This window comes from Chrysemys picta, chromosome 12 (genome assembly GCF_011386835.1).
Source record: "Chrysemys picta bellii isolate R12L10 chromosome 12, ASM1138683v2, whole genome shotgun sequence".
Classification (NCBI taxonomy): domain Eukaryota; kingdom Metazoa; phylum Chordata; order Testudines; family Emydidae; genus Chrysemys; species Chrysemys picta.
This window is the reverse complement of record NC_088802.1, coordinates 39,253,405-39,280,845: the sequence shown is the minus strand read 5'-3', so window position 1 is coordinate 39,280,845 and position 27,441 is coordinate 39,253,405. Positions and strand designations below refer to the sequence as shown.

Here is a 27,441-nt window from a genome sequence, read left to right as displayed (position 1 = left end):
TTATGTAAACCAAACAGAAAATGTTTATTTGGGGAGATGTTTACAAAGTGGGGACAGGGAAGTGAGTAAACATTAACTGAAACTTATTCTTTTACATGTACAGTAACCTAGTGAATGCGTGGTGTGAAGCCAGGACCCAAATCAATACCAGATGGGGTACAAGATACGTATGAGATACATATATCACCCTTCTGTCGGTTGCTCAGGACCTCTATCTCTTAGCTCGTATAGAGCCTCGAGAGAGGATCACTGAGGCAATCCCTTGTTGGTCTGTTCTTCCCTGATGACACCAAGACAGGTTTTCGCGATGATAGTGGGGCGTCTGAAGGCAGATGATAATGACTGTGACGGGTAACTAATTCGGAGTCTAGACGGCCTGTTGGAGAAAGACGCGTGCACCTGCCTCTAGGATGGGCTGCCCCTACCTGAGGCGTGGTGAGCGGCCAGCAGAGAAGCTAGTGGAGAGGGCCAGAGAAGAGCTCCATAGAGGCGTGGCAATCGGCCGTTGGGGCGACGAGTGAGTGCCTAAGCAGTGCACTCCTTACTCCCCCACCCCTGCCTTCCACATAGGGTGGGAGCTTAATCACTTTCTTTGCATCTGATCATCTTCAGTGGATGTTGTGAGACTCCTCTTCCCCCTCCCCCGTGGTGTTTAAAGGTGGTAATCACAAAGGTGAGGGATTTCACTATTTACAGTGCTCAGAGGTGGTTGGTGGTTCTTTTAAAATCTTTCGCCTTATTTCCATGTTTCTCTCTAGATATTCCCCATGCATTAATTACCCCAAAATGGAGAATTAGGTTGAAACCCATTCAGCTTTGCTAATTATTGTAATTCAGATTTTAAACCCTAAGGGATGGAAGGATAAAGCACAACCGTCCTTCATACTAAAGGCCTCAAGTGCCAGAAAAGAATCCTGAAACCTTGTTTATATACAATTTTTAAACCATTTTAAACAATTTTTAGTCTTCTTTCCAACTATAATAATTAAGATAGAAATCAAAACAGTGACTTCAAAATCCTGTCTGGTTAAAACCTTCTCTTCAGTCAGCCGACAGAAAGAATCCAGAGACTAAAAACTTAGAGAAATAATTTTCCACTTGCCAGTAAGTGGATTTAATGGCTCTTTAATTTCTATGTGAAAAACTTTCATATCATTGAGTAGATTGGGTGCTAAAATGACAACACAGCCAGCAATTCTCATTTTAGCAGAATGCATTGATCCATTGGATTATAAAACTTACATTTGTGTTTTGATTATAGTTATTTACAGGATTGGTTAAAGGGGCACAGAGCCAAGTAGTTTAGTTCAAAACTTTCTATACTTTGGAAGTTGCATATTATGGCCTTGGTCGTACAAGCGTCTGATTATCACCGGGGACTTGAACGTCATACAGGGGCGACCTATTAGGGGATGTCCTTTGATTATTGCCCTTGTTTCTGGTATGAATAGCAAGCTCCGAGGAACTAAAAAATATTCCATTGTCTGTCTCCTACTGTAGGTGTCTTGCATAGCTATAGCTGCATATAGGTGGACTGCCAGCCCCGTCTCTCTTCCCTGCTATGGGCAACTCCTAGCAGAGGTCAGTGGGAGTGCTAGGTGCCTTTCTCAGGCATGCCCCGCTCAGCCCCACTCCCACCCTGGCAGAAATCTGGGGCGGGCACATGACCCCACATGACCCTCCCGCCACATATCACCTCAGCTCCCTGCTCTGTGAGATACAGGTGAAGGGAAATCAAGACTCCTCCATGAACAATCATGGGCTAGCAGCCTGTCCCTTCCTCGCCCACAGCCACAGTTACCTGCTTGGCAGTAAGTGTCCACAGCCCTGTCTGGCCTGGGCCATGCCCGCAGCGGTTGCGGGGGGGGGGGGGGGGGGGAGGCAATGGGAGAAGTAAGTGGGAAGGAGCTGTGAGGAGCGTTGGGGCAAGTTGGTGCCAGCTTGGAGCCTTTCTGGAAGAAAAAATGTCAAGAAAGAAAATGCTATCCACGGACAGAGACAATGCTAGAGCTAATTCTGGAACACAAGCTCCTGTGGCAACTTGAATGACAAAAGAATAACTTTGGTTCACATTTTTAAAATGTCACTAATGGAAATTCCATTAGAAAATTTCTATCTGGTTTCTACTGATTCTGCTGGCAAAAAAGTTTTGGCACAGAACAATACTCGTATTATTGGCACAGAGCAATAGTTTCATTATTGGGCTACTGGTGTCTGGCCCAGCACTAGAAACCAACATAGACCAACTGAAAGATTCAAAAAGAGCCAACTGGAATTGCCATTATGGGTTTGATGCTCCAGAATCTGAAAGGACAGTGTCAGACTTTGGTCTGCATTACCTTTGGCTCTATACACATGACATTCTATGTACGTAAAATACAGTATAATTGCAGATACAACTTTGGCCTTAATTAACAGAGAGAGGATCAGCATAGCAATGATAAGAAGATCCACCTCTTTGATTAACAGATTCCTGAGACTAAACCAATGGATACCTGGTCATGGGATTGCCAGCTGTTTGCATAGGTTTGGATGGAATTTTGTATCTGCAGCTTCCTGCCCTGAAGAAGTTAGGTCCTGGGCCTAATAACTGGTTTAAAACTCAGCTAGAGGAGGTGTGACAGGATACTACTAATAGCACCCTGGTCACTGAGTTTGCTGCAGCACTGGCAAGAGCGCAGGATTAATTGAAGCCAATTAGACACTTTGTGTCGGGGGATTATGAGCCCCTGGGCTAACGATGTAATTGGGAGGCTGTAAGTGGGAGGAACAGGAAGCAAGGGGAGCTCAGAGGGTGCGCCTGGGCTGAGGAGTGAAGGTGGCATGGAAGCCTCCTCTTGCTATAACCCTGCACTGAAATCCTCACAGTGTGTAAGGAAAGAATAAATATACCCCCGGTGAAAGGGTAACGGCCAGGCATGTGTGTGTGACTGTGAGACGACACAAATTGGCCTGGAGGTACGGTACACTGGGCACCGATGGAGGCACCCAGTGACAGGAGGACGAATAGTCTCACAAATCCTCCCACCTCCAGGTTCTAACACATCCATGTGCAGGCCCTTGTGTCGCTGGTGGGTAACTGAAGTGTCACAGGAATATAGGCTCAGCCCAGCGGCCCATCAAGGCTAGTGTTTTACCTCTAATAGCAACTAATAGTGAACATTTCAGAGGACGACAAACCAGCATCTCCCAAACATGCACTAGTTATCTAGGACAAGGTTCCCTGGCATTCTAGGCAGCTGTATGTCTGCTTGGGGAGAAGTTGTTTAAGCCTGGTGGGTACTACAATAACCAGCAACCACTGGTGCAACTTTCAATTAAGATTATTTAAACAAGGGTTTCAAAAGGCCTGGCCTTTCCCCAGAGAGCGTTTGGAAAAAATTACTAAAATCTGGCCCTGTGGGAATCTCCCACAGCTTTTCAGCAAGAGGGAGGAAGGCAGGTATCTCTGTGTCTTTCAGCATAGCAAGACATTTGGATAAAATCCATGGCCAAGATTTTTTTCAATGGATGCCTAAAGTTAGTGTCCTAAATCCATATTTTAATTACCTGATTAAAAGCCTTGACAAACAGCACACTTTCATTCTTTAGGATGAAATAATCCAGGTAACTGTCAGCCCACAAAAGATTCCCCATGTTCTTTCTATATTTTTTATCATGTGTCGGAAGAAAATCAGTGCAATTGACTTCTGCAATCTAACTGTGAAGTTGGGGCCCTATTTACATTCATTTTCTCTTCAGTGTGTCTATTCATCAGACAAGTCTTTCAAGTAATTGAAGTTGGTGCTGAGTCAGGGGTTGTTTCCCAGTTCCAGAGTCCCCTCACAACACAGCATTTGGTTGGTGAATTAGATTGGCACTCGCATCACACGATCTTTGTGATCGTGCACAGCACTTCTGTCCTGATGGCTGCAGGTTAATAATGGTACATAATGCAGGGGATGAAATGTTCCATCCATGTAGCTGCCGTATTAGCCCATCCCAAAGGGCTGGCTATTAAGGTAGGAAACAAAGCTTTGATTCCAACAAAACTGGGGAAAATACGGCCTTAAAGCATCCGTGTTTCAGGGAGGGAAAGAACGCTGCTCAAATTATCAGGCCACGTTTTCCACTGAGTTACACCAGTGAAACTGAGAGGAGAATGTAGCCACCAGTCTCCAAAACAGGGGATGTCTGACAAAAAAAGTCTTTAAAATGCTAGTTGCTTCACATTGTTTGATTGCTTAGCGTGTATGTACTGAATCTCTGAGTTTCTGTATCTACTGCTTTGCTTAAATTCAGCTGCATTGGTGCAGGCTGGATCATCGTTTTCATTCAGGAGCCATCTTATTTTCACACGTCACATTCTTGGTTAAGTGCCTTTTCTTCTGCTTTTTCATCTGTAAAAATCGGGGGGAAACTCTTGTGAGAACACCATCGATGCAATTCCCTCTTTACAAAAGAAATGTGAAGTCAGGTTAGTGGCAGCTGGGTGACCGCAAGCTTGCTCCTGCTCTTTCTCACACCAGAGTAAATAAGAATCCATGACAGTCAGTGACATTACACCAGTGTAAAATGGGTGTCAATTAGATCAGAATCAGGCCCATGTGTATCTGTTTGGATACAGTACAGGCAAAGCACAGACTGTGGTGTGCCAGCTTCCCCTGCATGGCCCTGCCAAGGTACCTCAGCTCTGACCTAGTGGAACTGTCTCTAGGGCCGAGGGGGATTCTGTCACAGTGGTTCCCTAGGGGCTGGTGTACGCTACAAAGGCTTTGCCAATACCATATAACTGCACTGGCAAAGCCCTGATGGAGACCCAGCGTGTTCCGACAAGAGGCATTCTCTGCCGTTATAGTACATAGATTCCTACATTCCAGGGCCAGAAGGGACCATTGTGAGCATCTAGTCTCACCTCTTGTGTGACACAGGCCATTAAACTTGCTCAAAATAATTCCTTTTGAACTAGAGCATATCTTAAATTAAAATAAAAAATCCAACAGTGTTTTGAAAATGGTTAGTGATGGAGAATCCACCATGGCCCTTGTGCCAATGGTTAGTTACCTTCACTGTTAAAAACGTACATCTTATTCCAGTCTGAATAGTTAAACCATCTCTCCGAACAACATAAACCATCCAGGCAAAACTGCCCCTTTGCCAGAATAAGCTGCAGCTACATAGCTGTTTTGCCGGAATAGGTATGATTATTTTTTTTCACACCCCAACCAATATAGCTATGCTGGCCAAACTTTACAGGGCAAACCTGGCTTCTGTCTGTAGTCTGTTGGTTCACGCTGCCAGTGACGAGGTGCAATGGGAGAGCTGGGTGGGTTGCCAGGATTGGAAGCGAACAGGACAATGCAGATGACTATAGAGGGGCAGAAGCTGAGTTTTGGTAGGTTTAACATGCGTGGGTAGAGCTGTGTGGCGGTTTTAAGGAGTAATTGGGGGAGGGTGGCAGCACTGAAAAAGGAGGTCCGGGGTCCATCAGCTGAGCTGTATGGTGTCCCAGGACTGGCAGTGGGTGCTTCAGATCAGGAGTTAGGTACACAGCTATGTGTGCTCCTGGAATATATTCACTTGGATTGCTGCAGGTCAGAACTGAGGTGTGTTTGGCAGGGCTGCAGGGGAGAAGCACATATAACCAGTCCATGCAAGGCACGACATTGGGTTCTTATCAGCTTTTCATTATGAAGGGCACTAAAATGTAACAAAGCAATCACATCACATAGATATTGGGCTAAATTCAACCCTGGCACAACGCCACTAATTTCAGCTGAATTACACACTGGATGAACTTGACCCATGATTAGATAAAGTATGAACAATAGAAAGGCTTACGTTGTCTCAAAATTGGAAGGAGGGTCCTTAATAGGTCTGCAAAACTCCCTCTGGCCATTGCTAGGAAAATGAAAGGTGAAAGGGATTGGCATTAGAAAATGTATGAAACCATTTAATGTCAGGAACTATATTGCATCATTGAAAAGCCATTTTAGCAGTGCTGCCTTCACCGTGTTGACCAAGACAATGAATGAGAGGCAACATCCCATTGTGAGCTCAGACACAGGAAAGGACTACGTTTTGATTTTGACTGGGGCCAGTCACGTGTTTTGGTGCAGCCCTCTGCATGGTTCCCTGGTTATTTGTATACCGGGGCAGTGCTGTCTTGTGTGCTTTTGAAATTCTTTCTCTGGGCTGGATTTGGCACTGCTACCCAATGCTTTACTTTAAATGCCATCTGAAATTTAGCAAGAGATTAATCTTTTGCCTGGCTTGAGACTAATGGCAAAAGGAAACATTTTCAAATATGCCTATGTTACTTAGGAGCCCTGGTCCCACTGACTTTCAGTGGGACTCAGAAACATCTCCTTGGGACATATTTCTCTGTTAATGGAGGGGCTGGACTTTACTGGGGGCAGAATTAGACCATTGGGGCTGGGAGTTACACCTCTCCAACATCATTATTTTGCATGGTAGGACACATTCTATGGATATGACTGAAAAGCACAGGGTACTTTAGTGCAGGAAAAAGATACCCTTGATTGCCTGGAGGACGAGCAGGGACACTCTACTCTCCTGCTGTCTCCATTACAATTTCTCATTCTCTTTAGGGGGTGCAAGGTAAGGTCCGTTGGGTGTTACAGGTTTGCCTTTGTTCATTTGTATGGAATCAGTCTCCACCAAGGATCATGCAAACTTCCTATTACGTTCCTGGGTGTAGCATTAAGTGTTGGGTTTCAGTCATGAGGACGTATGGGCTGGAATGGACTCTACCTGGTTTGTAGCATGGAGGGGTTCAAGTGCACACAAATACTGGCTAAATCAAGCTAGTAAACTCAAGAGGAGATTAAGGATTTGTCTACTCAGATTAAAATAGCGGTGAAGATGCAGCAACTCTGGTTTTAATTTGGGATAGCAGCTAGAGTGCAGGCCTAAAGGGATATGTCTACACTGCAGCTAGGCACAAGCCTCCCAACCTGGGTAGGCAGACTTGTGCTAGTAAGAGCAGTGTGGACATTGTGGCTCGGGCTCTCGAGCCCACCTGACCCCTTGGTGTGAGCTCGGGTGACCGGCCTGATTCTTGATGGAGCTACAACCTCCACATGGCTAATTTCAGTGTGTGAGCTTGAGCCCAGCTAGTGTGAGTCTGTCTGCCCAGGCTGGGAGGCTCACATCCAGCTGCCGTGTAGACATACCCCAGGGGAGCCTGGGGTTGAATTTGAGATGCTAATCCAAGTTGCCATGTTTTCACTGCTATTTTAACCTGGACAAAGAGCTTTTCGTTTGCAGTGTAGACATATCCGTAAGCAGCAGCATTCCTCCCTCTTCTAAACTCATGGGATTGGTCTGTACTAGACATTTTAATCTCAAACCTTTTTGTTACCAATTAACGTGTGGTAGCTAACACATTTACAAAGGCTGGCATGGACACTCCCCATATGTTTCTTCCAGGCTACCACCATTAAGTGTGGATTAGCTGAGTTTGTGGTACTAGCTCCTAGCAAGTGACTTTTTGAAACTCAGCAGGTGAAGATCAAACAGGCTTCACCCTTAATGTGTGTCAGACTGTACCTTGATGGCGGTGCCTGTAGTATAGAACAGCTGCAAAACAGCAGAGAACCAGAACGATGAGCACTAGAATGATGGGAATGTGCTCTTTCATGGTCTTCGGAATTTCCTGATCTGGAAAAAAAAACAGGTGGACTCAAAAACATTATGGTGACAACCAAAGCTGTAGTTTGTTTAAAGCAGTAATTCCCAGCAGGATTACTTGTGGGTCCTATGGCACGTTCGGCAGATGTTGATGGTAACTTTTGTGATCTTGTTTTCAGCTTACTTGGAGTAAAATTTTCAAAAGTGCCTAAGTGATTTAGGAGCCTCCGTTGACTTCCAATAAAACATAAGCAGCTACAGGCTAGATCCACAAAGACACTCAGGCATCTTGTTACCCAGTGCAATCACAGCCCAGAGTTAGGCAACCAACTCTGTATGCTTGGGGACAGTTAGGAGCCTAAGAAAGGGATCTGCAAAAGCCAGCACGCTGAGCGAGGAGCTGTCTAAGGTCCCCAATGGGAAATACTTTCCCACCAATCTCCATGTGGGATTCACAGCCGTGAATCCTCTCATGGCGTCAGATGCCTAAGCCCTTTCTTGTACAAAATGCACTGCTCGCACTCCTTTGTCCTATAAAAAAATCTAGAATAATCTAGCATGTGAAGCAGACGCATGTGAGATATTATTCAAAAATCTCTGCTTTACCTGCATACAGCTATTCCTGGAACAATATGCTGGTGGAGCTCAATAATAATGGCATTAGAACTAGTACTCTGAGAACTGCCAGTCACCCCTTTCCAGCTGGGGAGCAAGAATTCTGCACATGACAACTGCTAATGTTTCATCATCAGGACACGATTGATTTGTGGCTGAAACTCAAAGTATTTCTGCTATATCTTATACCTGGGGTTGAAGTAAAATGAAGGTAATCGGCAACTGCTTTGTGGGCACTAATGCACTTGGTTTTGTTTCTCTTGGTGTGCACATCATACAGCACAGTGCAGCAATACTCAGAGGCAGTTAAGTTGGGTTTCTCATGGAGAGTGCTGGTAAGGCTGGTTAAACCACCTTCTGCTTCCTCAGATACCAGGCTTGCACTGCCCGTCAGGTTAGTTCCATGTCCATCGAACCAATGGACCTCCCTTTGTCGATGCCCTATAGATGACAGACAGGCGAGCTTTCTTCCGTTCATAGTGAGGATCGGCTCAATTTCAGGAGCTGAAAGAAACACAGTGTTGATTATGGCTTGTGCAATATCCATTGCTTCTTGAGGGCCTGATCCTGCACCATTGAAATCATTGGATGCAGGATTGGGTCCACAACAACTGCATGATTTCTGCCAGGTGCAAGCATTTAGAGTCATCTGAATGGTGCTTTCCCTAGCGATTTCCTCAATGGGTGATTAGGGGTCCTAATTAATAGCTAAAGTATGGGTCAAAGTTCACTCGTTCAGCCATGTGCTCTACAGGCTTCCCTCACCCAGCAATTCAACAGCCCTCAGTCCTTTTCTCAGCTCCCTGTGTCTGGTCCAGTGCTGAGCTGTGTGACTCCTGCTGTTCTAGCCATGGCTGTCACAACCCCAGTTTTCCTACAGCCTAGACAATTGCTGCCACTTGGGAAATTTTAGATCCTGGCCCCCCTCACTCTGCTCCCTCATTCCACGGGCTCCATCCTCAGCAGCGAGGGGCTTGCTGATCAGTACGGTAGGTGCCCTTTGAAGGCCATTGCAGGAAAACTCAGTTAACCCTAGCTTCAGGCCAGTCTTGGTTAACAAACTCTTACTTTATTGACTGCAGGGAAACCCAGGAATTAACCCATTTTGTGTGGATCTAAAGGTGCCCGCTTTCCCCTCTCGCTTACCAGAAAGTCTCATTACAGATCCCAGGTCAGACTTTCCTCCACAGCTCTACCAATGCATCACAGCCCTCTCTGCCAGCATTTATCTATTCCTGTGCTGCTATACATGGGCTAAATAGTGGCTTAGCCCTGGGCAAAAAGCAGCATGTAGCCGCAGTGACCCAGGAGCAGATTTAGAATTTAAAGACTCACAATTTGGTCCCCAGTTTCCTAAGGGCTCAAGGGAGAGGGAAGAGAGGGGGGATAATCTATACCAGGCCTCTACCTGGTAACGGTTACTTCCCCTGGCATGCTGGAGGCAGCTGCGTTGGGTGATATGTTGGGCGGAAGGGCAGAACCAAACTTCCCTACAATGCTCACCAATGCCCACTCTCTGCCTGGCCACGTTCATGGGAGGGGGAGCAGTGATGGTACCTGTTGTGGCTGCTCTCCCACCCTGCACTAGTACCCGTGACATGGGCAACAGGCACAAGGGAACAGCGTGCCTTAACCCTGGGTGGATACACAGTAAAGGCCACAATCTGGCCCTAAACAAGCTAACATTATATAAATCATTGGAACAGGGAGAAGAACTCATTTCAATTCCGGGTCCCTATAGAACTTTGACACTTGGTGAGCTCACTCATTATGGAGTGCTGAGAACAAGAACAATAAACGCTGAGCTTTCACCTGTCCATCAGAGGTCACCAAACAGTCACCATTCTTTTATGGTATTTCAACCATTTAAGACAATGGGGCTGTGCAGGGCCTAACTCAGTGTTTGAAATGTTTTATTTATTCTGAAAACCTCTTTATTTTATCAAAAACCTCTAGTGCTGGTAATTGTCCTTTGAAAACTAACCCATGGTCTAACTGAACTTCTTTATTAAAATGCTCAAAAAAGTAACTGAAATCTGGAGTAGGTTTATTATAGTGTCCATGATCCCCTCTGTGCTGTGAGTTTACCTGTAATCTCAAGGTTGGTACATCCATCGCGTTCCCCATTGTCAGAATAAAGATGCCATTGATAACCTCCTTGATCAGTTGCTTTTGCTTCCTGTATGTGCAATTCAGAAACGTCGTGTTGTAGCACCAACTGAATTCTTCCGTTTTCACTGGAATAATTTCCTTTCCACGTGTTAATAATAGTTTTTACGCATGAGTTGTGATTCTTACAATTTTCACAGCGCTTAACTACCATGTTTGTAATCTTCTTGTTGCAAATGCATGAAATTACTGCTGTTGTGTTATATTCTGTCTTGACATCACTGCAGTTGAAGGTTGCAAATGCTGAGAGGGAAAAAGAACACAAATAAATTATTACTCAAGCAGAAATCATCAAGTGAAAAACAAGTGTTTGATTGCTAAAATATAGAATAGGTTTAAGTGGCGAAAACTTGTATCCATTAGAGACCATTTGGGCATATTCTGTCACAAGTTACACCTGTGCAACCCTATATAAGCAAATAGGTGTAACTGAGCAAAGAATTTTAATTTGGGCTAAACTAATCTCTAGTGTAATTCCACTGATGTCTGTGGAAGTACACATGGGGTGAATGTGCCCTAAGATGACAGACAACTTATGACCAGCATTTACATCTCCTTTACCCAAAGAGCATTTCCAGTGGAGCGAGTAGCACTGTTACCATATTAGCACATCTTAGCCTCAGCCTGGGATCTTGGGGCTCTGTAGACAGGGGTGCTACCAAGGGAGCCAAATTGGAGCTTCCTTATTGGCTGAGCCGGTGGGAGCTGTGACCAGCCTGTCTGAGCTGCGTGTCACTCTGCAGAGCTCACGGGAGCAAATGGGATATAACCATTGCTCTAAAATCGATCTGCTGGTTGATTCCAAACCACGCTGGTTGTGGTGGGAGTGGAGTTAGAGAGAAGAGGTGATGCTGTGGTTTGCAGTATCCCTTTAGACTATCAGTACTGTAATGTCTCTCTTGCCAAGCTGCTGATCCCTCTCTGCGAAAGACTCTAGCTTTAGTTCTTTCTAAGTAGCCTAACTTGGTTTCCTCCTTGCCCTTGCCCCAGCTCATTGGGTTGCTGGTTTTAATTGTTAACAGTTCAGCTTTCTCCTTGGAGCATAAAAAACATATTATTGTGTGATGAGAGGCAAACACAGTAAAATGAGGTGACTTACGGCTGTCGGAGGCACTTGAGGAAATGAACAGGAACAGGAGGCAGACGGCTGTTTTCTGGAGGGAGCCCATCAGGCGTTCCAGATGCATGAGATCCTGAGGTGAATGATGCTGCAGACGTCCAGCGTTTTGGTATTATTCTATCAGAGCAGAAGAGGTGACATCAATTTCCTGGGTATAAACTTAATTTACATATTTTAGAATTCCTGGTCCCTTCTCATTCTGTTTGATCTCCTTTTCACGAGCAACAAAACAACCCCTCACCACCGGCAGGGCCAGCTCCAGGCACCAGCCGAGCAAGCTCGTGCTTGGGGCGGCAGATTGTATGAGGCGGCATTCTGCCCAATCCTAGGGCTGCACGGCTGCTTTTTAGTTGTTGTTGTTGTTGTTGTTCCACTCTGGCTGCCCTGTAGGGAGCGGCGGCATGGAGGAGGGGTGCGCCCTGCAGCAAGCCTGGCAGGGCAGCCCCCGTCCTTCACTCCCAGCCAAGCACAGTGGTGCGCAGCCCTCCCGGCAGGGGGCAGGATGGGAGGGGCTGCGTGGCAGCTCCCCGCTGAAGCCCTGGCCGCCCCCCTTCTTTCTCTCCCCCCGCTCCCGTCTCCTCGCCCCCCCCACATCTGCAGCGCAGGGAGTCCCCCTGCACCTGGCTCCGGCCACGCCACAGGTTGTTGGTTTTTTTTTTGCTTTGCCATTTTTTGCCGCCCGTGGGTTTTGTTTTGTTTTTTCTTTGCTTGGGGTGGCAAAAAAGCCAGAGCCGGCCCTGACCACCAGCCTCTTGCCGAAAGAAGAACCCATTGTACAACACAGCAAATGCCTGTGGATTGGATGATGACTGGGCAGCACGGGGAGGCAGCTCAACCTAGTCAAGGAAGGGGGTTGGCAGTGGGGACACTTGGGTTCTGTTGCTGATTCTGATGCCATGTGACCCTGGCTTAGACTGTCCCTGACCCTGGTGCCCACTCCCATAGCCCACCCTGGCCTCCTGTCTTGGGCACAAAGGAATGCAAGCAAGAGCATGGAAATGGTGATTTTCAAAAGTGTACGTCTCAGCAAAACCTGAATGGAATTTCCTGGTGCAGGGGAGGGAAGGCCCTTCTCCAGTCTGAGGGGTTTCCCCCTCCCCACATATCAAAGGCCTACTGCAAACAAGGGAGGTGTGGGACTTCTCATAAAAACAGCCACAAGAATCATTTATACCAGAAAGTGTTAGGCATCCTAAATGTAGGGATTGCTACTGACCCTGTCATGCTAAAACCAAGAGGAATGTAGCTTCAGATCTGCTGTGGATTAACCACTTCTAAGGACGAGGGGGTAATTGTCTCCATGGCCCAGATAACCTTTGGTGTCTGTGCTGGAGTGGTGGCAAGGGTGTGGTGCAGTCATGGTGCAGGTGTCTGCCATGTGGACATCTGTCCTGCAGGAATTTGGCCTGAGAATCATTACTAAACCACTGAGCATTTTTCAGACTCTAATAACTTCCCTGCACTGCTACCCTGGGTGAGATTTGAACCAGCGACTCAGGTGCTAAGATGCTGGATCCTCCATCACTATCCTGGGCCCCATCGAACTCTCAGAAAATAAGAAACATAAGTCGTATTTATTCTTCATCTGAATTTGTTGATGATAAATAATGGAATTCCTGTACTTTTCCTTTTAAACCACCAGAGGGCGAACTGTGTTCAGTTAACAAGTAACAACGCACAAAATGTATGTTGTTTTGCACTTTTAATCTTTGCAAGCTAAAGGTGCTTTATCCTCCCGTCTCAGGCTACCAGCAACTCCTAAGGAAGTTCCTCTCTTTTTCATAGCGCTTAAGTTTATGAAGGATGCTGTATATAAATAAATGTCATTATTTAGAGGGCTGCAGTTAACTTGAAAACAATCTTACTTTCGTGCCACAAGTACTCCTGTTCTTTTTGCGGATACAGACTAACACGGCTGCTACTCTGAAACTTGTCATTACTTTTCTCTGAAAATTTTGGACCCACTATTTTTACAAGGTTATTATCACTGAACAAAGTTTAAAAAAAAAATTATCTGTGTTTTCAGTGTATTTATTTTGTACATACTCAATTTGACCGTTTCCCCTAAATAGTCTATTGGCCATGATCCTGTAAAAAAATTAGGCAGATACTTAACTTCACTGAGCTCAGTTAAGGAATTACTCATAAAGATCCTTACAAGCATCAACCAGGGAACAGAAATGTCGTTATAACGTCTTTAAAGGAATTTAAGCAAACATTTCTGGACATACTATTTCAAAGGTGGGCTATCAGAAGCTAGTCAAATTAGAGTCAAATTTTAAAAAATCAAGTTGGCTGATGTCAAACCCCAATGAACAGTGCCATTAAATCCAATGGAAATGAACAATTCTTTGTGTTTGAAATCTTACCGTCTGGGTACAGTCCATATTTTTTTTCAACTCTAGACTACCCATCTGTCTTTTTGTTACTCACAGGTTTGCCAGAATGATTAGCCTACATGACTGGAGTGACCTCTTAGTTTGGCCTGAACAAAGCCATCATTTCAGAGGCACTCAAAGGTGTCTGGGATTGTGGTCCATTTCAGTTTACATGTGCCAGCTTTACAAAAAATGAAAAAAATCGCAGACTCTATGTCACGTTTTGTCGCAAGGAAATTATCACGGCTCTGATAGAAAACCCCTGTACAGGGAAGCTTACAGCAAAAACACCAACTAATAATTAACTAGACAACCCAGCCTAGAGCCAGGAGAGAGGAGCAAAGAGGGGTGATACTAGGACCGGTTCCTGCAAACCCTTAAACCCAGGACTTGTAACTTCACCCATTGATTTCAATAGGACTAGTCCCATAAGTGAGGTTGCTTATGTGCTTAAGTGTTTTGCAGGATACTGGGCCTTGAAATTAGTTGTCTCCTTCATGACCTATCTACGTACTTCTTGTTGTTTATCTTGGGCTCTTGTGTAATCTTTATCTTTGTTTTCAGTCTGTCACTGTACAACTACCCTCATTTCAGGCTGTGTTTTTTCTGATACACTCAAGCAGAGTACTGGAGATTTTGTACCTTGGATCTGCCTCTTTCTTACCCTTGGCTACTTCTTGCTCTTATTTTTAATTCTGCATAGGTCTGTACATTGTCCATTCTTTCCTGAATGGCTCAAACCCTTTGGTACAGATTCTTATCTCTGGGAACACTTTCAATGTCCTCCCTATCACGTTGATGAAAATCATGGATTTGAATGTAGTGCTCAGGAAAGGGTTCCCTTAAGACTGAGCCAGACATAGCGTATGAAGCTGATGCTGGGCAAACTTCTCCCACAGGCTCCATTAACGCATCTCAATCCCATCCTGCAACATCTACTTATTCTGCCACTAAATCTACACACGGCTTTGCCAGGGCTCCTCAGCCCTGACCTGCAGCACAGCTGTTCCATTCCTAGGCCCACACACAGCTCTCAACACTGATCTGCAGCACCAGCTTTTTTGCCTACTCACAGCTGTGCCAATGTACCTTCATTCTGGCTGAAACCAGAGGCAAAGGGGATCCTGCAAAAATGAACTGATGAGAAATTGTACATGGATTTTCACAGACCAACATTTACCAATTTCTCCCAGCTCTGCTGTTGATCTGTGAGCCGTATACTACCCTATACAGACATTGTGGCCTGTTCTGTATATTTTGTGTGGATTTCACAAAATGTGTATGAAATATTTGGACATCTCTACAAGGTTTTCATGTGGGGCATTTTATTCAGACCAGTAGAATCAGGCACGCAAATAACTAAACTTTTCATTAATGCCAATAATGATAGCTCGATAAAAATGGTGAGGAGGGAACTAGAAATATGAATTAATGAGTCCTGCAGCAGCCCTGAAAGGTCTATCACCAGAACAGCACAATGGCTGAGTGACACGTCACTCTCAGCCCCCAGTGTTTGCACCTATGCCTTGAAGTGACCTCATTTTCCATCCTGCCCTTAAGGTAACATATTGTGCAATACCAGATACCTACAAATAAAACAATTAGACTGTGATATAAATCAGAGCAGTCAGCTAGAATTGCCACTAACTGAACTTTCTGCTCCATCAGTATCAGAGAAGTGTGATGTTTAAATTTGCCTTTAGCCTTATCAGCTGTGCCAGTGTTCTTCAGGTTGGGTCTGTTCCCAGGTGCAGAACTTAGTGACTCTTACAACCTGTCCTGGGCTGAGCACCTCCTGCAGGGTCCTTAACTCCCATTGATGTCAATAACAGTTGCGGCTGCTCAGGACTAGGCTCTTCATAGCTAGGGCCTGATTTCCTCACCTTTAGCCCAGTGCAAGCTTGGAGGAACTCTGTAATGTCAATGGAGGTAACACCTGTTCTAACTGATGAAGGTGAAGGGAAGATTAGGGCCCCATAATTTATTTCATGGCACTTTGCTCTCTAAGGGAACCTGAAAAGTTCATCATTTGCCAGCCCAGGCCCCACAGCTCTCAGCTGCACTCCAGACTCCAGGCACCTCTGAGCACTGGCAGAGGTTTGGGAACAAGGCTGAGCTTCAGGCTGTTTTTCACAGTCTAAGAAACAGTTTGCACATCTCTACTCAACAGGCCTGATTCTGTGAGATCGGGGCTGATTACTGCCGGCTGACAGTGACATCAATGGCAGTTGAGGGTGGGAAGCTGAGAGAGAGATGGAGCCATAAGTCACCTTTGAATTCTTCACCAAGGTAACAAGGAGTTTTGGCTACTAAATCCATGGTCGGAATTTGCCCCTAGTGTAAGTGCGTGCAACTTAAATCGACTTCAGGGGGCGCTGCACCTGTTTAGGCCCAGACAAATTTAGGGCTTCAAACAAACGCTGAAATCAGTAGTGTCATGTGTAAATCGGTGTAGCTTCAATGGCACGATGCCAATTTACAACTGATGTGGAACTGATCCTAGATGTTTAATCATATCTCAGGAGGCTCCAGAGGTGAAGCTATTCCAGCAAAAGTCAGCGGAACATTAACAAGATGCTCTGTACTTTTCGTGTCCATTTGTCAATAAAAAGGGATTTACTAAAAAAAAAAGATAAGCCATAGTCACTAACATGGGGCCTTTTAATGTGTGGTAGAGAATTAAAAACTGCCATGCAGGGGGCTGGAGAACAGCTCCTACCTGTCTATGGCTGAAAGATGTTAATACAGAGATAGATGCATATCATTAAAGAGCATTGATATTAAGGGTGGTTATTATTGAATGCAAAGCTTTGTAACTTGAATAAAGACACATGTAAGGCCCCACCTACACTGTAAAAAGCCACTGGTTGGGGATTCCACTATGGTTACCGCCTGACACAGTTAGCAACGTGGTTCAGGCTTGCAGTGTAGAGAAAGGGGAAAAAAGTGATCCAGGAAACTACAGATCTATTAGTTTGACCTCAATTGTATACCAGGTCTTGGAACAAATTTTGAAAGAGAAAGTAGTTAAGGACATAGAGGTAAACCGTAATTGGGATAAAATGCAACATGGTTTTACAAAAGGTAGATCATGCCAGACCAATCTGATCTCCTTCTCTGAGAAGGTAACTGATTTTTTTAGACAAAGGAAATGCAGTAGATCTAATCTACCTGGATTTTAGGAAGGCATTTGATACAGTTCCACATGGGAACTTATTAGCAAAATTGGAGAAGATGGGGATTAATATGAGAACTGAAAGGTGGATAAGGGACTGATAAAAGGAGAGACTACAGTGGGTCATACTGAAATATGAACTGTCAGGCTGGAGGGTGGTTACTAGTGGAGTTCTTCAGGGATCGGTCTTAGTACCAATCTTATTTAACATTTTTATTACCGAACTTGGCACATGAAGAGAGGTATTTTCAATAGAGACAGGGAAGTGTTAGTACTGTTATATAAGGCACCTTTGAGAACTCATCTGGAATACTGTGTGCAGTTCTGGTCTCCCATGTTTAAGAAACTTGAATTCAGACGGGAACAGGTGCCAAGAAGGGCTACTAGGATGATCTGAGAAATGGAGAACCTACCTTATGAGAGGAAACTCAAAGAGCCTGGCTTGTTTAGCCTAACCAAAAGAAGGCTGAGGGGAGATACAATTGCTCTCTGTAAATACATTAGAGGGATAAATACCAGAGAGGGAGAGGAGTTATTTAAGTTAAGTGTCAATGGGGACACAAAAACAAATGGATATAAACTGGCCATCAAGAAGTTTAGAGTTGAAATTAGATGAAGGTTTCTAATCATCAGAGGAGTGAAGTTCTGGAGCAGCCTCCCAAGGGGAGCAGTGGGTGGCAAAAAACCTAACTGGCTTCAAGACTGACCTGGAGAAGTTAATGGAGGGGATGGTATGATGAGGGATGGGAAGGGCTCTGAGTTACTACAGAGAATTCTTTCCCAGGTATCTGCCTGACATGCTCAGGACCTAACTGATCTCCATATTTGGGGTCGTGAAGAAATTTTCCCCCAGGTCAGATTGGCTGAAACCCTGGGGGGAGGGGGTGTCACTAACCTCGGGTCACTTGCAGGTTTAAACTAATGTAAATGGTGGGTTCTCTGTAACTTAAAGTCTTTAAACCATGATTTGAGGACTTCAGTAACTCAGCCAGAGGTTAAGGGTCTATTACAGGAGCGGTGGCGGGGGAGGGGGAGGTTCTGTGGTCTGCGATGTGCAGGTCAGACTAGAAGTTCATGATGGTCCCTTCTAACCTTAAAGTCTATGAGTAAGGGGACGCGACAATCGATCCCCGAATCGACGCTCTTACTCCACCAGCGGAGGTGGGAGTAAGCGCCGTCGACGGGAAGCCACAGAGGTCAATTTTGCCGCCGTCCCTACAGCGGGGTAAGTCGGCTGCGATACGTCAAATTCAGCTACGCTATTCGCGTAGCTGAATTTGCGTATCTTAAATCGACGCCCCCCCCGTAGTGTAGATGTAGCCTAAGATTTCCTCCTGCATGAACTGAATTCCTAAATCCCACGAACCCTTGTACTTTGCCACAGCATGATGTGCTTAGCCAAAGCATCTCCTGTTGGTTTTTTTTTATTGACTAAAGCCTTGCAGTGTAATAGGACAGATAAGTGAGATATCTCATATTTTGTATCATGTCCCTCGCTCAACCACACACACATTTCTTGTGTCTCCAGACTTGGGCTGGAAAACTTGGGAGGGTTTTTCTGATAAGCCTCCCTTCTGGCGAGGCTACCTATATCCTGGGCTAAATTCAACCCTGGGGTAGCTCTGCTGAAATTAATGTGATGGGTTTGGCCCCCTGTGAACTGCCTTTTGCAGAAGCACAAGAGCAAACATCAGAAATGAGGAGTTGGAAAGGGGGGGAATTAACCAAAGAAGGAAGGGAGTTGGGGAGATAACGAATCAGACTCTCTGGCCCTAACTAGAAAGTTCAGAGCTCAGATAGGAAAGGGTTATGAGTACATGAATTTTGTTCATCAGCTGCAACCTTTTTGTGTCTCTCGTTTTTCCCTGATTTTGCCTTGTTTCTTGCATTTCATTTGCTATACACAAGCCCTATGTTTATTAAGACAGAAATAAACAGATTAACCCAGTGGCCCAGAGATCAGTCTTTTCATACTGGGCAGATACAATGTTGATACAATGTTAATAAAAGGTCACATCCTGCAACCCTTACTCTGGCAAAGCACCCAGTGAAGTCGGGGATTTTTCTTGAGTGAACACTTAGGACTGCAGGGTTTGGCTCAGTAAAAATAAAACTCAGGATTCGAAAGTGCTTCCCAAATATTATACAGATAATTCTCACAGCCCAGTTGTGAAGTAGGTGTGAAATACCCTATTCTACAGGCAAATAAACGGAGGCACAAAGAGGCCATGGGCCTTGCTCAGGATCACAAGGTGATTCTATGGCAAAGAGAAGAATACAAAGCAGAGGTGAAATAATGGTTCCTATTGAAATGAATAGCAACATTCCCATTGGCATCCATGGAGCCAGGATTTCAGCTCAGGAGTCCCAAACTTACACTGCTACTCTGATGACTAAACCACACTTCCTCCCACCTTAAATCACGGAGGCTTGCACGAACAAGGCCGGGGAACCAGTTCTAAGTACTGTGTGTGAGAAGCAGAGGGCTAAATTCATTCCTGGTGTAACCCTCTGATGTCAGTAGAGTTACATCAGTGACTAATTTGTGTCCATCTGTGCAAAGGGGCATTGAGGACAAGACGTTCACTCAATGTGCAGCGGCAGGCTAAAAACAAACAGAAATGTTGGGAATCATTAATAAAGGGATAGATAATATGACAGAAAATATTTTATTACCTCTATATAAATCCATGGTACACCCACATCTTGAATACTGCATGCAGATGTGGTCGCCCCATCTCAAAGATATATTGGAATTGGAAAAGGTACAGAAAAGGGCAACAAAAATGATTATGGGTATGAAACAGCTTCCATATGAAGAGAGATTAATAAGATTGGGACTTTTCAGCTTGGAATTAGATGACTAATGGGGGGAATATGATAGAGTTCTATAAAATCATGACAGGTGTGGAGAAAGTAAATAAGGAAGTGTTATTTACTCCTTTTCATAACACAAGAACTAAGGGTCACCAAATGAAATCAGTAGGCAGCAGGTTTAAAACAAAAAAAAAGAAAGAACATAGTCAACCTGTGGAACTCCTTGCCAGAGGATGTTGTGAAGGCCAAGGCACTAACAGGGTTCAAAAACAGAACTAGATAAGTTCATGGAGGATAGGTCCATCAATAGCTATTAGGCAGGGATGGTGTCCCTAGCCTCTGTTTGCCAGAAGCTGGGAATGGGCGACAGGGGTTGGATCACTTGATGATTATCTATTCTGTTCATAACTTCTGAAGCACCTGGCATTGGTCACTGTTGGAAGACAGGATACTGGGCTTGATGGACCATTGGTCTGACCCAGTATAGCCTTTCTTATGTCCTTATGACAAAGGTGAAATGGTGTTTAGGAGGGTGATAGACAATTAACAGGCTCCAGATCCCCTCTACACTAGGTAAATGCACCTGCATTTCACAACCCCCATTGCACATACACACCAGGTGTTCATCCCATGACCTTTTTGGTGTCTGCTACAACAAATGGATAGGTGATGTGGATCTGGAGATCTCTGCTTTCCTGGGGGTTGACAGAGACCCCAGCAGATCACCTGTAAAGTATGGAGGCTGCTATCAGCCTTTTAAAAGGTAACTTGCTCCAAATTTCAGACCCCCTTCAGTAGTGGCTGAATTAGACTTGCTGAAGAATTCAGGGATTGTTGAACTCCTCACACTCCAACCTAAGTACCTGCTAGCTGTGAGACTCAATCCATAAACACCGTTCCACAAGTGGAAAACATTAAACAAAATGTGAGGTATTAAAGACAAGGAAGTCGAGCCAACAAAAAAATAACCTGCCCCAGAAAAGTCTTCCTTGAATTGTCACACCAAGTCTGCAGCTTCGTTCTGGCAACCCTAGCTGGATTTATATTCACTTTAAGGGTCATTCCTGCTGAGTTACATCGGAAATGAATTGGGACCCATTAACTAAACTGGGGAAAACAATTTTCCCTGTCAATCACTCTACAAAATAAGTGCTACCACCCCAAAAGATGATGACAAAGACAACACACAACTTGGCTCTGAGACAAACAAAACAGCGAAATCAGCAATTAACTGGGGTGATGGGGAAGCTGTATTAGACTCCGTGGGAAAGAATGCAAAATCAGCCGAATATTTTAAAGCACATTTGCTCAAACCACTGGATATTACTCAAGAGTTGTTTACTGCTTGCAGCTTTTAAAGTGATTTTAAATGAAAAGAGATGAGGCTGTGTGGAAAGTTAATTTCAAGTCCATACATCCCTGCAAACTAGATTGTTACTGGTTTGTTTCCAGCCCTGCTGCAGTCACAACAAATCTCAGTATAAATCCATGTTGTAATGTAACTTTCAGTGCCTGCTACTTATCAAAATCAAGAGTTGCAAGAATTTTAATTGTAAAGTTATGGCAAACTATTTAAAACCATTCCTGTGCAAAACACCTACAAAATAACCACTTTGGGAAAAGGAGTCATCCCCATTCCAAAAACACCGCTAATAGGATATGACAAATAGCATGAGTGTGATGGGGACACTCACCTAAAGATTAAAATTCTGGATGTGTTATAATGATTCAGGACCTGACTGTCCACTGCTTTGCCCCTTGTATGGTTATTCACACCTGTGTAAAGTGGCTGTAAACTGGGACCGTTTTATAGGGTAACATATTTTACCCACTTTGCACAAGTATAAATGATGTGAAGACAGGAGAGAATCATGCAAAAGTTTTGCTGAGCAGCACGCAAATGCAGAACATTTGTAGCACACCTGTTTCACAGGTTGTGTCTTCACTGCAAAACAAGGTGGTGTGTTTTTACATTGCTAGCAATCTCAATATAAACACATACTGCAGACTAAAAATTTTACCTCCATGTAGCTAGCAGAAGTAAATCTCAAGTAATTACAAGAGGTAAAACTACAGTGTCTTGTGTGTCGACTTAGCTATCACAAAGTACAAAACAATGTACAAATATTTTGCAATGAATATGTAGCCTTAGTCTCATTTTGTGGCAGGCAAAAGCAATCTCTGTGGGATTAAAACATTTGGGAAAATACTCAAGGTTGCAGAGAATTGTTTGCACATCCTAAGCAACCTGCATAGAACAGAAGCAACAGGGAGCTTCCTTATACAGCATATGTTCTAGAAGAGTGAGTTCCTCAGCTGATAACTTAGAATTTCAATACAAATTCCTGACTCTTTAAACTGGAAACCACAAGCTTTGTAATGGAAAAAAACAATGTGGCTGTCACCTGTTCAGACCTAGGAAAAGAATAACCTAGTACAGTACCTGAAAGCTGACAAGCATCCAAAACAAGTTTTCGATCCGTGACTGCTTCGTTCCCTCGTAAAGTCACTTTCAGCAGCTGGGAATCTTGCAAGAGGAGGACTTCGGCTGTAAGCTATAAACTTTTCCACTCCAGTTTATTCTGCAGATGCTTCACCCATGGGGTTGTTTTCAGAGCGTGGCAGGTGAGTGGAAGCTGGGATTTTCCTGCTTCATGTTCTTTATCTTTGAGCTCGGCTATGAAATGAAATGAAATGAAAGCACTGGATTTCCCGTCATAACACCAAGGGACTTTCACTTTCATTCCTATAGCCAGCACTTTTACCTAATTAAATATGAACTGTTACTATCTTTCAATGCTGGATACAGGTAGAGGAATTAGAAATCATTGTACAGTTCAAGAAAAGGTGAGGCTATGCCAGTGGTTGTCGAGTTGTGGGAAGGACGCAACCTCAGCAAAAAGGGAGAAATGACTCAGTGTCATAATTAAGCACATTATCTGTATTTATAGAACTGGTTCTTACATGGGTGCTTGGCTGGTGCATAACCTTAAGCAGTGGGGGAATAACAGTAGGGTGGACTGAACCCGCACTGGATATCAGACTAGGACCCCTATTCCCGGAGGCTTCTTTCTAGCTCTGCCACTGATTGGCTGTGTGACTCTGGGTAAGTCTAGTGAACTTCCCTGAGTCTCAATTTCTCTATTTGTAAAATGATGCTCACCAGCCATGGCAGGACGATTTGAGATCTACGGATGAGCAGCACTATCTATACAAGTATTATTGTTGTTTAAATGGAAACAGTATGTAGCATTATTCTGCAATGTCCTCTTGAGGGAGGGAGTGCAGCTCGATGGGTTTGAGCAGTGACTCCTGGGTTCTATTCCTTATTGCCTCACCTCTGTCATGTGGCCCTTGCATGCCTCAGTTTACTCATCTCTAAAATGATTCACAAAGGCATTGGGAGGCTGCATTCCTTACTCAAATGAAATACTCAGAGACCCAAGCAGAATCATCCCCAGTGTTTGTAAAATGCTTTGAGATCGCTGGAGGAAAAGCTAAGCATTAACTACTACTGACTTCAGTGAGGGAGAGGGGCAGGTGTCAGTTTCTAGAAAGACAAAGAACAAACCAGTATAGGCTCAGGTACAGCAGTCTCTCCGGCAGTGCTTTAGGCTGCCAGCGTATGGTTTGAACCAAATGTTTCCTGTGGATCTCAGCTGCATCCCCGACCAATGAAACCTTCCGAGGCAGCATGCAGGGAATGGGAATGCGATGAGTGATTCATGCAAAGCGTAGACTCAAAACACATGTTGCCCTGCTCTCGTGCCTGCTGTTTGCACTGCCACGTATATGTACAGCAAGAGACGATAGAACAAGAAATCCCGGACAGCCATTTCTGGACTCTCATCTGGTTCGATGTGCCGTGGAGATGGAAGAGTGCAATGAGTGGTGGATTTAAGTAATAATGGTGGATTCCATTAGAAAGATTCTGTCACATTTCAAAGTGAACTATTGTATGGTCATGTTCTCAGGCAAATGGGCCCAGATCCTCAAAGGCATTTAGTTGTATAACCTGCACTGATTTCATTGATTTAGGAGCCTAAATACCTTGGAGGATCTGGCCCAGGGTTGCTAATTCCTAGCACGTAGTACTGGGATCCCAAGTGGGCCCCTGCAACAGACACTGACTCAACATGGTTGTGTATCCACCAGCAGAAGGCAGAGGATTGAAAAAGAAATCCCAAACTCAGACTCCAATATATAGGAGTTGCTGCTTGGGAAGTTTGGGGATGAACACACCTTGAGTGGAACAGGGAGGCTGGAGAGTTTGGTCTAGAACAGGAAATATGGGAGTCCTGGGTTCAACTCCTGACTCTGTCAACCTTTGGCCACACAAGAGCAAGTTTTTGTCCTCCAAAACAACGCCCAGATAAATAGGCTTTGTCCAGGAGCCTATGCACGGGGTTGAGAGGATAGAATCCTCCCCCTCTCACCCTGTATCCAAGGTATATGGAGCAGCCAAGTAGCCATTGCAGGGGTTTTCCCAAGCCTATCTGCCATGGTCCAGGCCCACTGCCCCTCCCACTCCTATGTCCCTTGCCACAGAGACAGCCTGAGTGGCGCAGTGCTCTGTGGGTTGAGGGAGACTTCACCCTGTTTCTTGACAGAGATGAAAACCATGCTCTGCACCAGCATGGGGGATGAATCCTCCCCGTGTTTAAAGGTGGTAATCACAAAGGTGGGGGATTTTACTATTGACAGTGCTCTCAGGTAGTTGGTAGTTCTCTTAAAATTATACTGCTGTATGTAGGATATATTCCCGAGTTATGTGGAGAAAGCTTAGGCCAGATAGATAGGTGCCTTTGCTAGCATTTCTATAGATTTAAAGAAATAAACATTCAACCTACTGCAGAGCTGATGGAAGAACTTGGCTTCTGGAATGACCTATGTCCTGCTGCTGATGCAATCTCACACCTTATTTCCATGTTTCTCTCTAGATATTCCCCATGCATTGGTTACCCCCAAAATGGAGAATTAGATTGAAACCCATTCAGATTTGCTAATTATTGTAATTCAGATTTTAAGCCCTAAGGGATGAAAGGATAAAGGACAACCGTCCTTTGTACTAAGTGCCTCAATTGCTGAGAATTTTCTCGCCAAATCCTCAGTTCAGGCCTCTTCCTAAGCTAAGTGCCAAGCATCAGTCCTTTCTGGAGATATGCAATGGGTGGGGGAAGAAAAAGCAAGAGTACACAGCGTGTGCACGAAGCACACTCGTCCAGCATCAATCAAATCCTGCAATCCAATCAATAAAATAAAGCCAACCAGTGAAATGTAAAGACTTTTCCATAGGCCTTGTCCCAATCCCATTAGAACTGGCATTTCAAGGAGTTTCCCATCCCCTAAGAGATTTCTATGCAGGGGAGTAATTCCATAAACGGATTAATCATCTGAAAACTAGAGATGGGACAAGCAAATCTGAGCCACTACAAGACTCAAGGTTCAATGTCCCTCTTTCTCTGGGCCCATTCTGTTCTGCCACGTGAGGAACTTGAGGCTGCAGACATGGCAGTACTGGCTGAATTAGCCATGAATACGACAGGAAAAGGGAGCACTAGAAATTCATTGTTAGTACAATGCCGTTAGTACAATGTTTCTCAGAAACACAAAGACACACTTTAGAAAAGTGAGAGGAAGCTGGCACAGAAGTGTAGCTTTGTTTGGGCTTTTTGAAGTTCCCTTTCCTTTGTGAGCAACCAGCACACCCTATGTTCCCTAGTGTGAGCAGCCAGCTTCGCTGTCCGGTTCCCAGAGACAGCAGAACTGTGACTCCCTGCCTGAAACCCCATGTTCCCTGGGGGAGCCTATCAGTACCCACCCTGAGCTCCCCCGAGTACAGAGGGTGTAGAGCCATAGTGAAGGAAGGCTTCTTGTCCCCCTCCCCACCACATAGTGCACCTACCTAAGGGCCAACCAGACTAACTCTCAGAGGCAGATTTTTCAGCAGAGTTCAGCTCCCATTTATGCACCTAAACACGGACCAGATTGCAAAATGCTTACTACTCAGTATGCCAAGCTGTCTTGGAAATGCTGATTACATATAATCTAGCATCATGTAGAACAAGCAGGTTTCATGTCTCCTAAAACAGCCCTTAATTTGGCCAGTTAAGAAAAGCAACACTACCAAACCCAGTGCAGTAGAAGAGAGACGTCAAAGAGCAGGGTATCCAATATATGGCTCCTAAACTCACAGAACTATAGACATCAGAGAAGGAAAAGCCCTGTTATGTCCTCCTCTCTAACAACCCTCTGGATCTCTGATATGTTAGAATATTAGGGTTGGAAGAGGCCTCAGGAGGTCATCTAATCCAATCCCCTGCTCAAAGCGGGACCAACACTAACTAAATCATCCCAGCCAAGGCTTTGTCAAGCCAGGCCTTAAAAACCTCTAAGGATGGAAATTCCACCACCTCTCTAGGTAACCCATTCCAGTGCTTCACCACCCTCCTAGTGAAATAGTGTTTCCTAATATAAAACCTAGACCTCCCCCACTGCAACTTGAGACCATTGCTCCTTGTTCTGTCATCTGCCACCACTGAGAACAGCCATGCTCCATCCTCTTTGGAACCCCCCTTCAAGTAGTTGAAGGCTTCTATCAAATCCCCCCTCACTCTTCTCTTCTGTAGACTAAATAACCCCAGTTCCCTCAGCCTCTCCTCGTAAGTCATGTGCCCCAGCCCCCTAATTATTTTAATTGCCCTTCGCTGGACTCTCTCCAATTTGTCCACATCCCTTCTGTAGTGGGGGGACCAAAACTGGACACAATACTCCAGGTGTGGCCTCACCAGTGCCGAATAGAGGGGAATAATCACTTCCCTCGATCTGCTGGCAATGCTCCTACTAATACAGCCCAATATGCCATTGGCCTTCTTGGCAATGGGGACACACTGCTGACTCATATCCAGCTTATCATCCACTGTAACCCCTAGGTCCTTTTCTACAGAACTGCTGCTTAGCCAGTCGGTCCCCAGCCTGCATGGGATTCTTCCTTCCTAAGTGCAGGACTCTGCATTTGTCCTTGTTGAACCTCATCAGCTTTCTTTTGGCCCAATCCTCCAATTTGTCTAGGTCACTCTGGACCCTATCCCTACCTTCCAGCATATCTACCTCTCCCCCCATTTTAGTGTCATCCGCAAACTTGCAGAAGGTGCAATTAATCCCATCACCCAGATCATTGATAAAGATGTTGAACAAAACCGTCCCCAGGACCGACCCCTGGGCCACTCCACTTGATACCGGCCGCCAGCTAGACATCAAGCCGTTGATCACTACCTATTGAATCCAACAATCTAGCCAGATTTCTATCCACCTTATAGTCCATTCATCCAATCCATACTTTTTTAACTTGCTGGCAAGAATACTGTGGAAGACCGTATCAAAAGCTTTGCTAAAGTCAAGATATATCACATCTACCACTTTCCCCATATCCACAGAGCCAGTTATCTCATAATAGAAGGCCTGCTCCATGATTTTGCTGGGAACTGAAGTGAGGCTGACCAGTCGATAGTTCTCCGGGTTCTCTTTCTTCCCTT

The 27,441-nt window shown here is 44.9% G+C and overlaps 1 protein-coding gene across 3 annotated transcripts; it reads right to left on the bottom strand.

Annotated features, from left to right (window-relative positions):
* On the bottom strand, nucleotides 1-22,877 carry LOC101933617 (uncharacterized). 3 transcript variants are annotated; one of them, XM_065563381.1, is made up of 7 exons: nucleotides 22,350-22,877; nucleotides 11,516-11,653; nucleotides 10,336-10,659; nucleotides 8,437-8,751; nucleotides 7,552-7,662; nucleotides 5,821-5,880; nucleotides 1-4,431 (listed from the first exon to the last, which is right to left on the bottom strand). In XM_065563381.1, exons 2-7 carry the CDS (start codon nucleotides 11,601-11,603, stop codon nucleotides 4,376-4,378), a joined length of 954 nt encoding a protein of 317 aa, XP_065419453.1. In that variant the 5' UTR covers nucleotides 11,604-11,653; nucleotides 22,350-22,877; the 3' UTR covers nucleotides 1-4,375. The 3 variants fall into 3 exon arrangements, with proteins under 3 accessions (XP_065419453.1, XP_065419454.1, XP_065419452.1); XM_065563382.1 differs by having other exon boundaries at nucleotides 1-4,379; nucleotides 22,350-22,869; XM_065563380.1 differs by lacking the exon at nucleotides 22,350-22,877 and adding an exon at nucleotides 19,766-22,332.
* Nucleotides 22,878-27,441: the final 4,564 nt, after the last annotated feature.

Bases quoted from the DNA above. Each gene is read 5' to 3' on its own strand.
- LOC101933617 (XM_065563381.1), bottom strand. From the start codon at position 11,603: ATGCATCTGGAACGCCTGATGGGCTCCCTCCAGAAAACAGCCGTCTGC. The intron at 8,752-10,335 runs GTAAACTCACAG...TGTTTCTTTCAG, and splicing joins TACCAACCTTGAGATTACAG to CTCCTGAAATTGAGCCGATC. The intron at 5,881-7,551 runs GTACAGTCTGAC...TCATTTTCCTAG, and splicing joins CTACAGGCACCGCCATCAAG to CAATGGCCAGAGGGAGTTTT.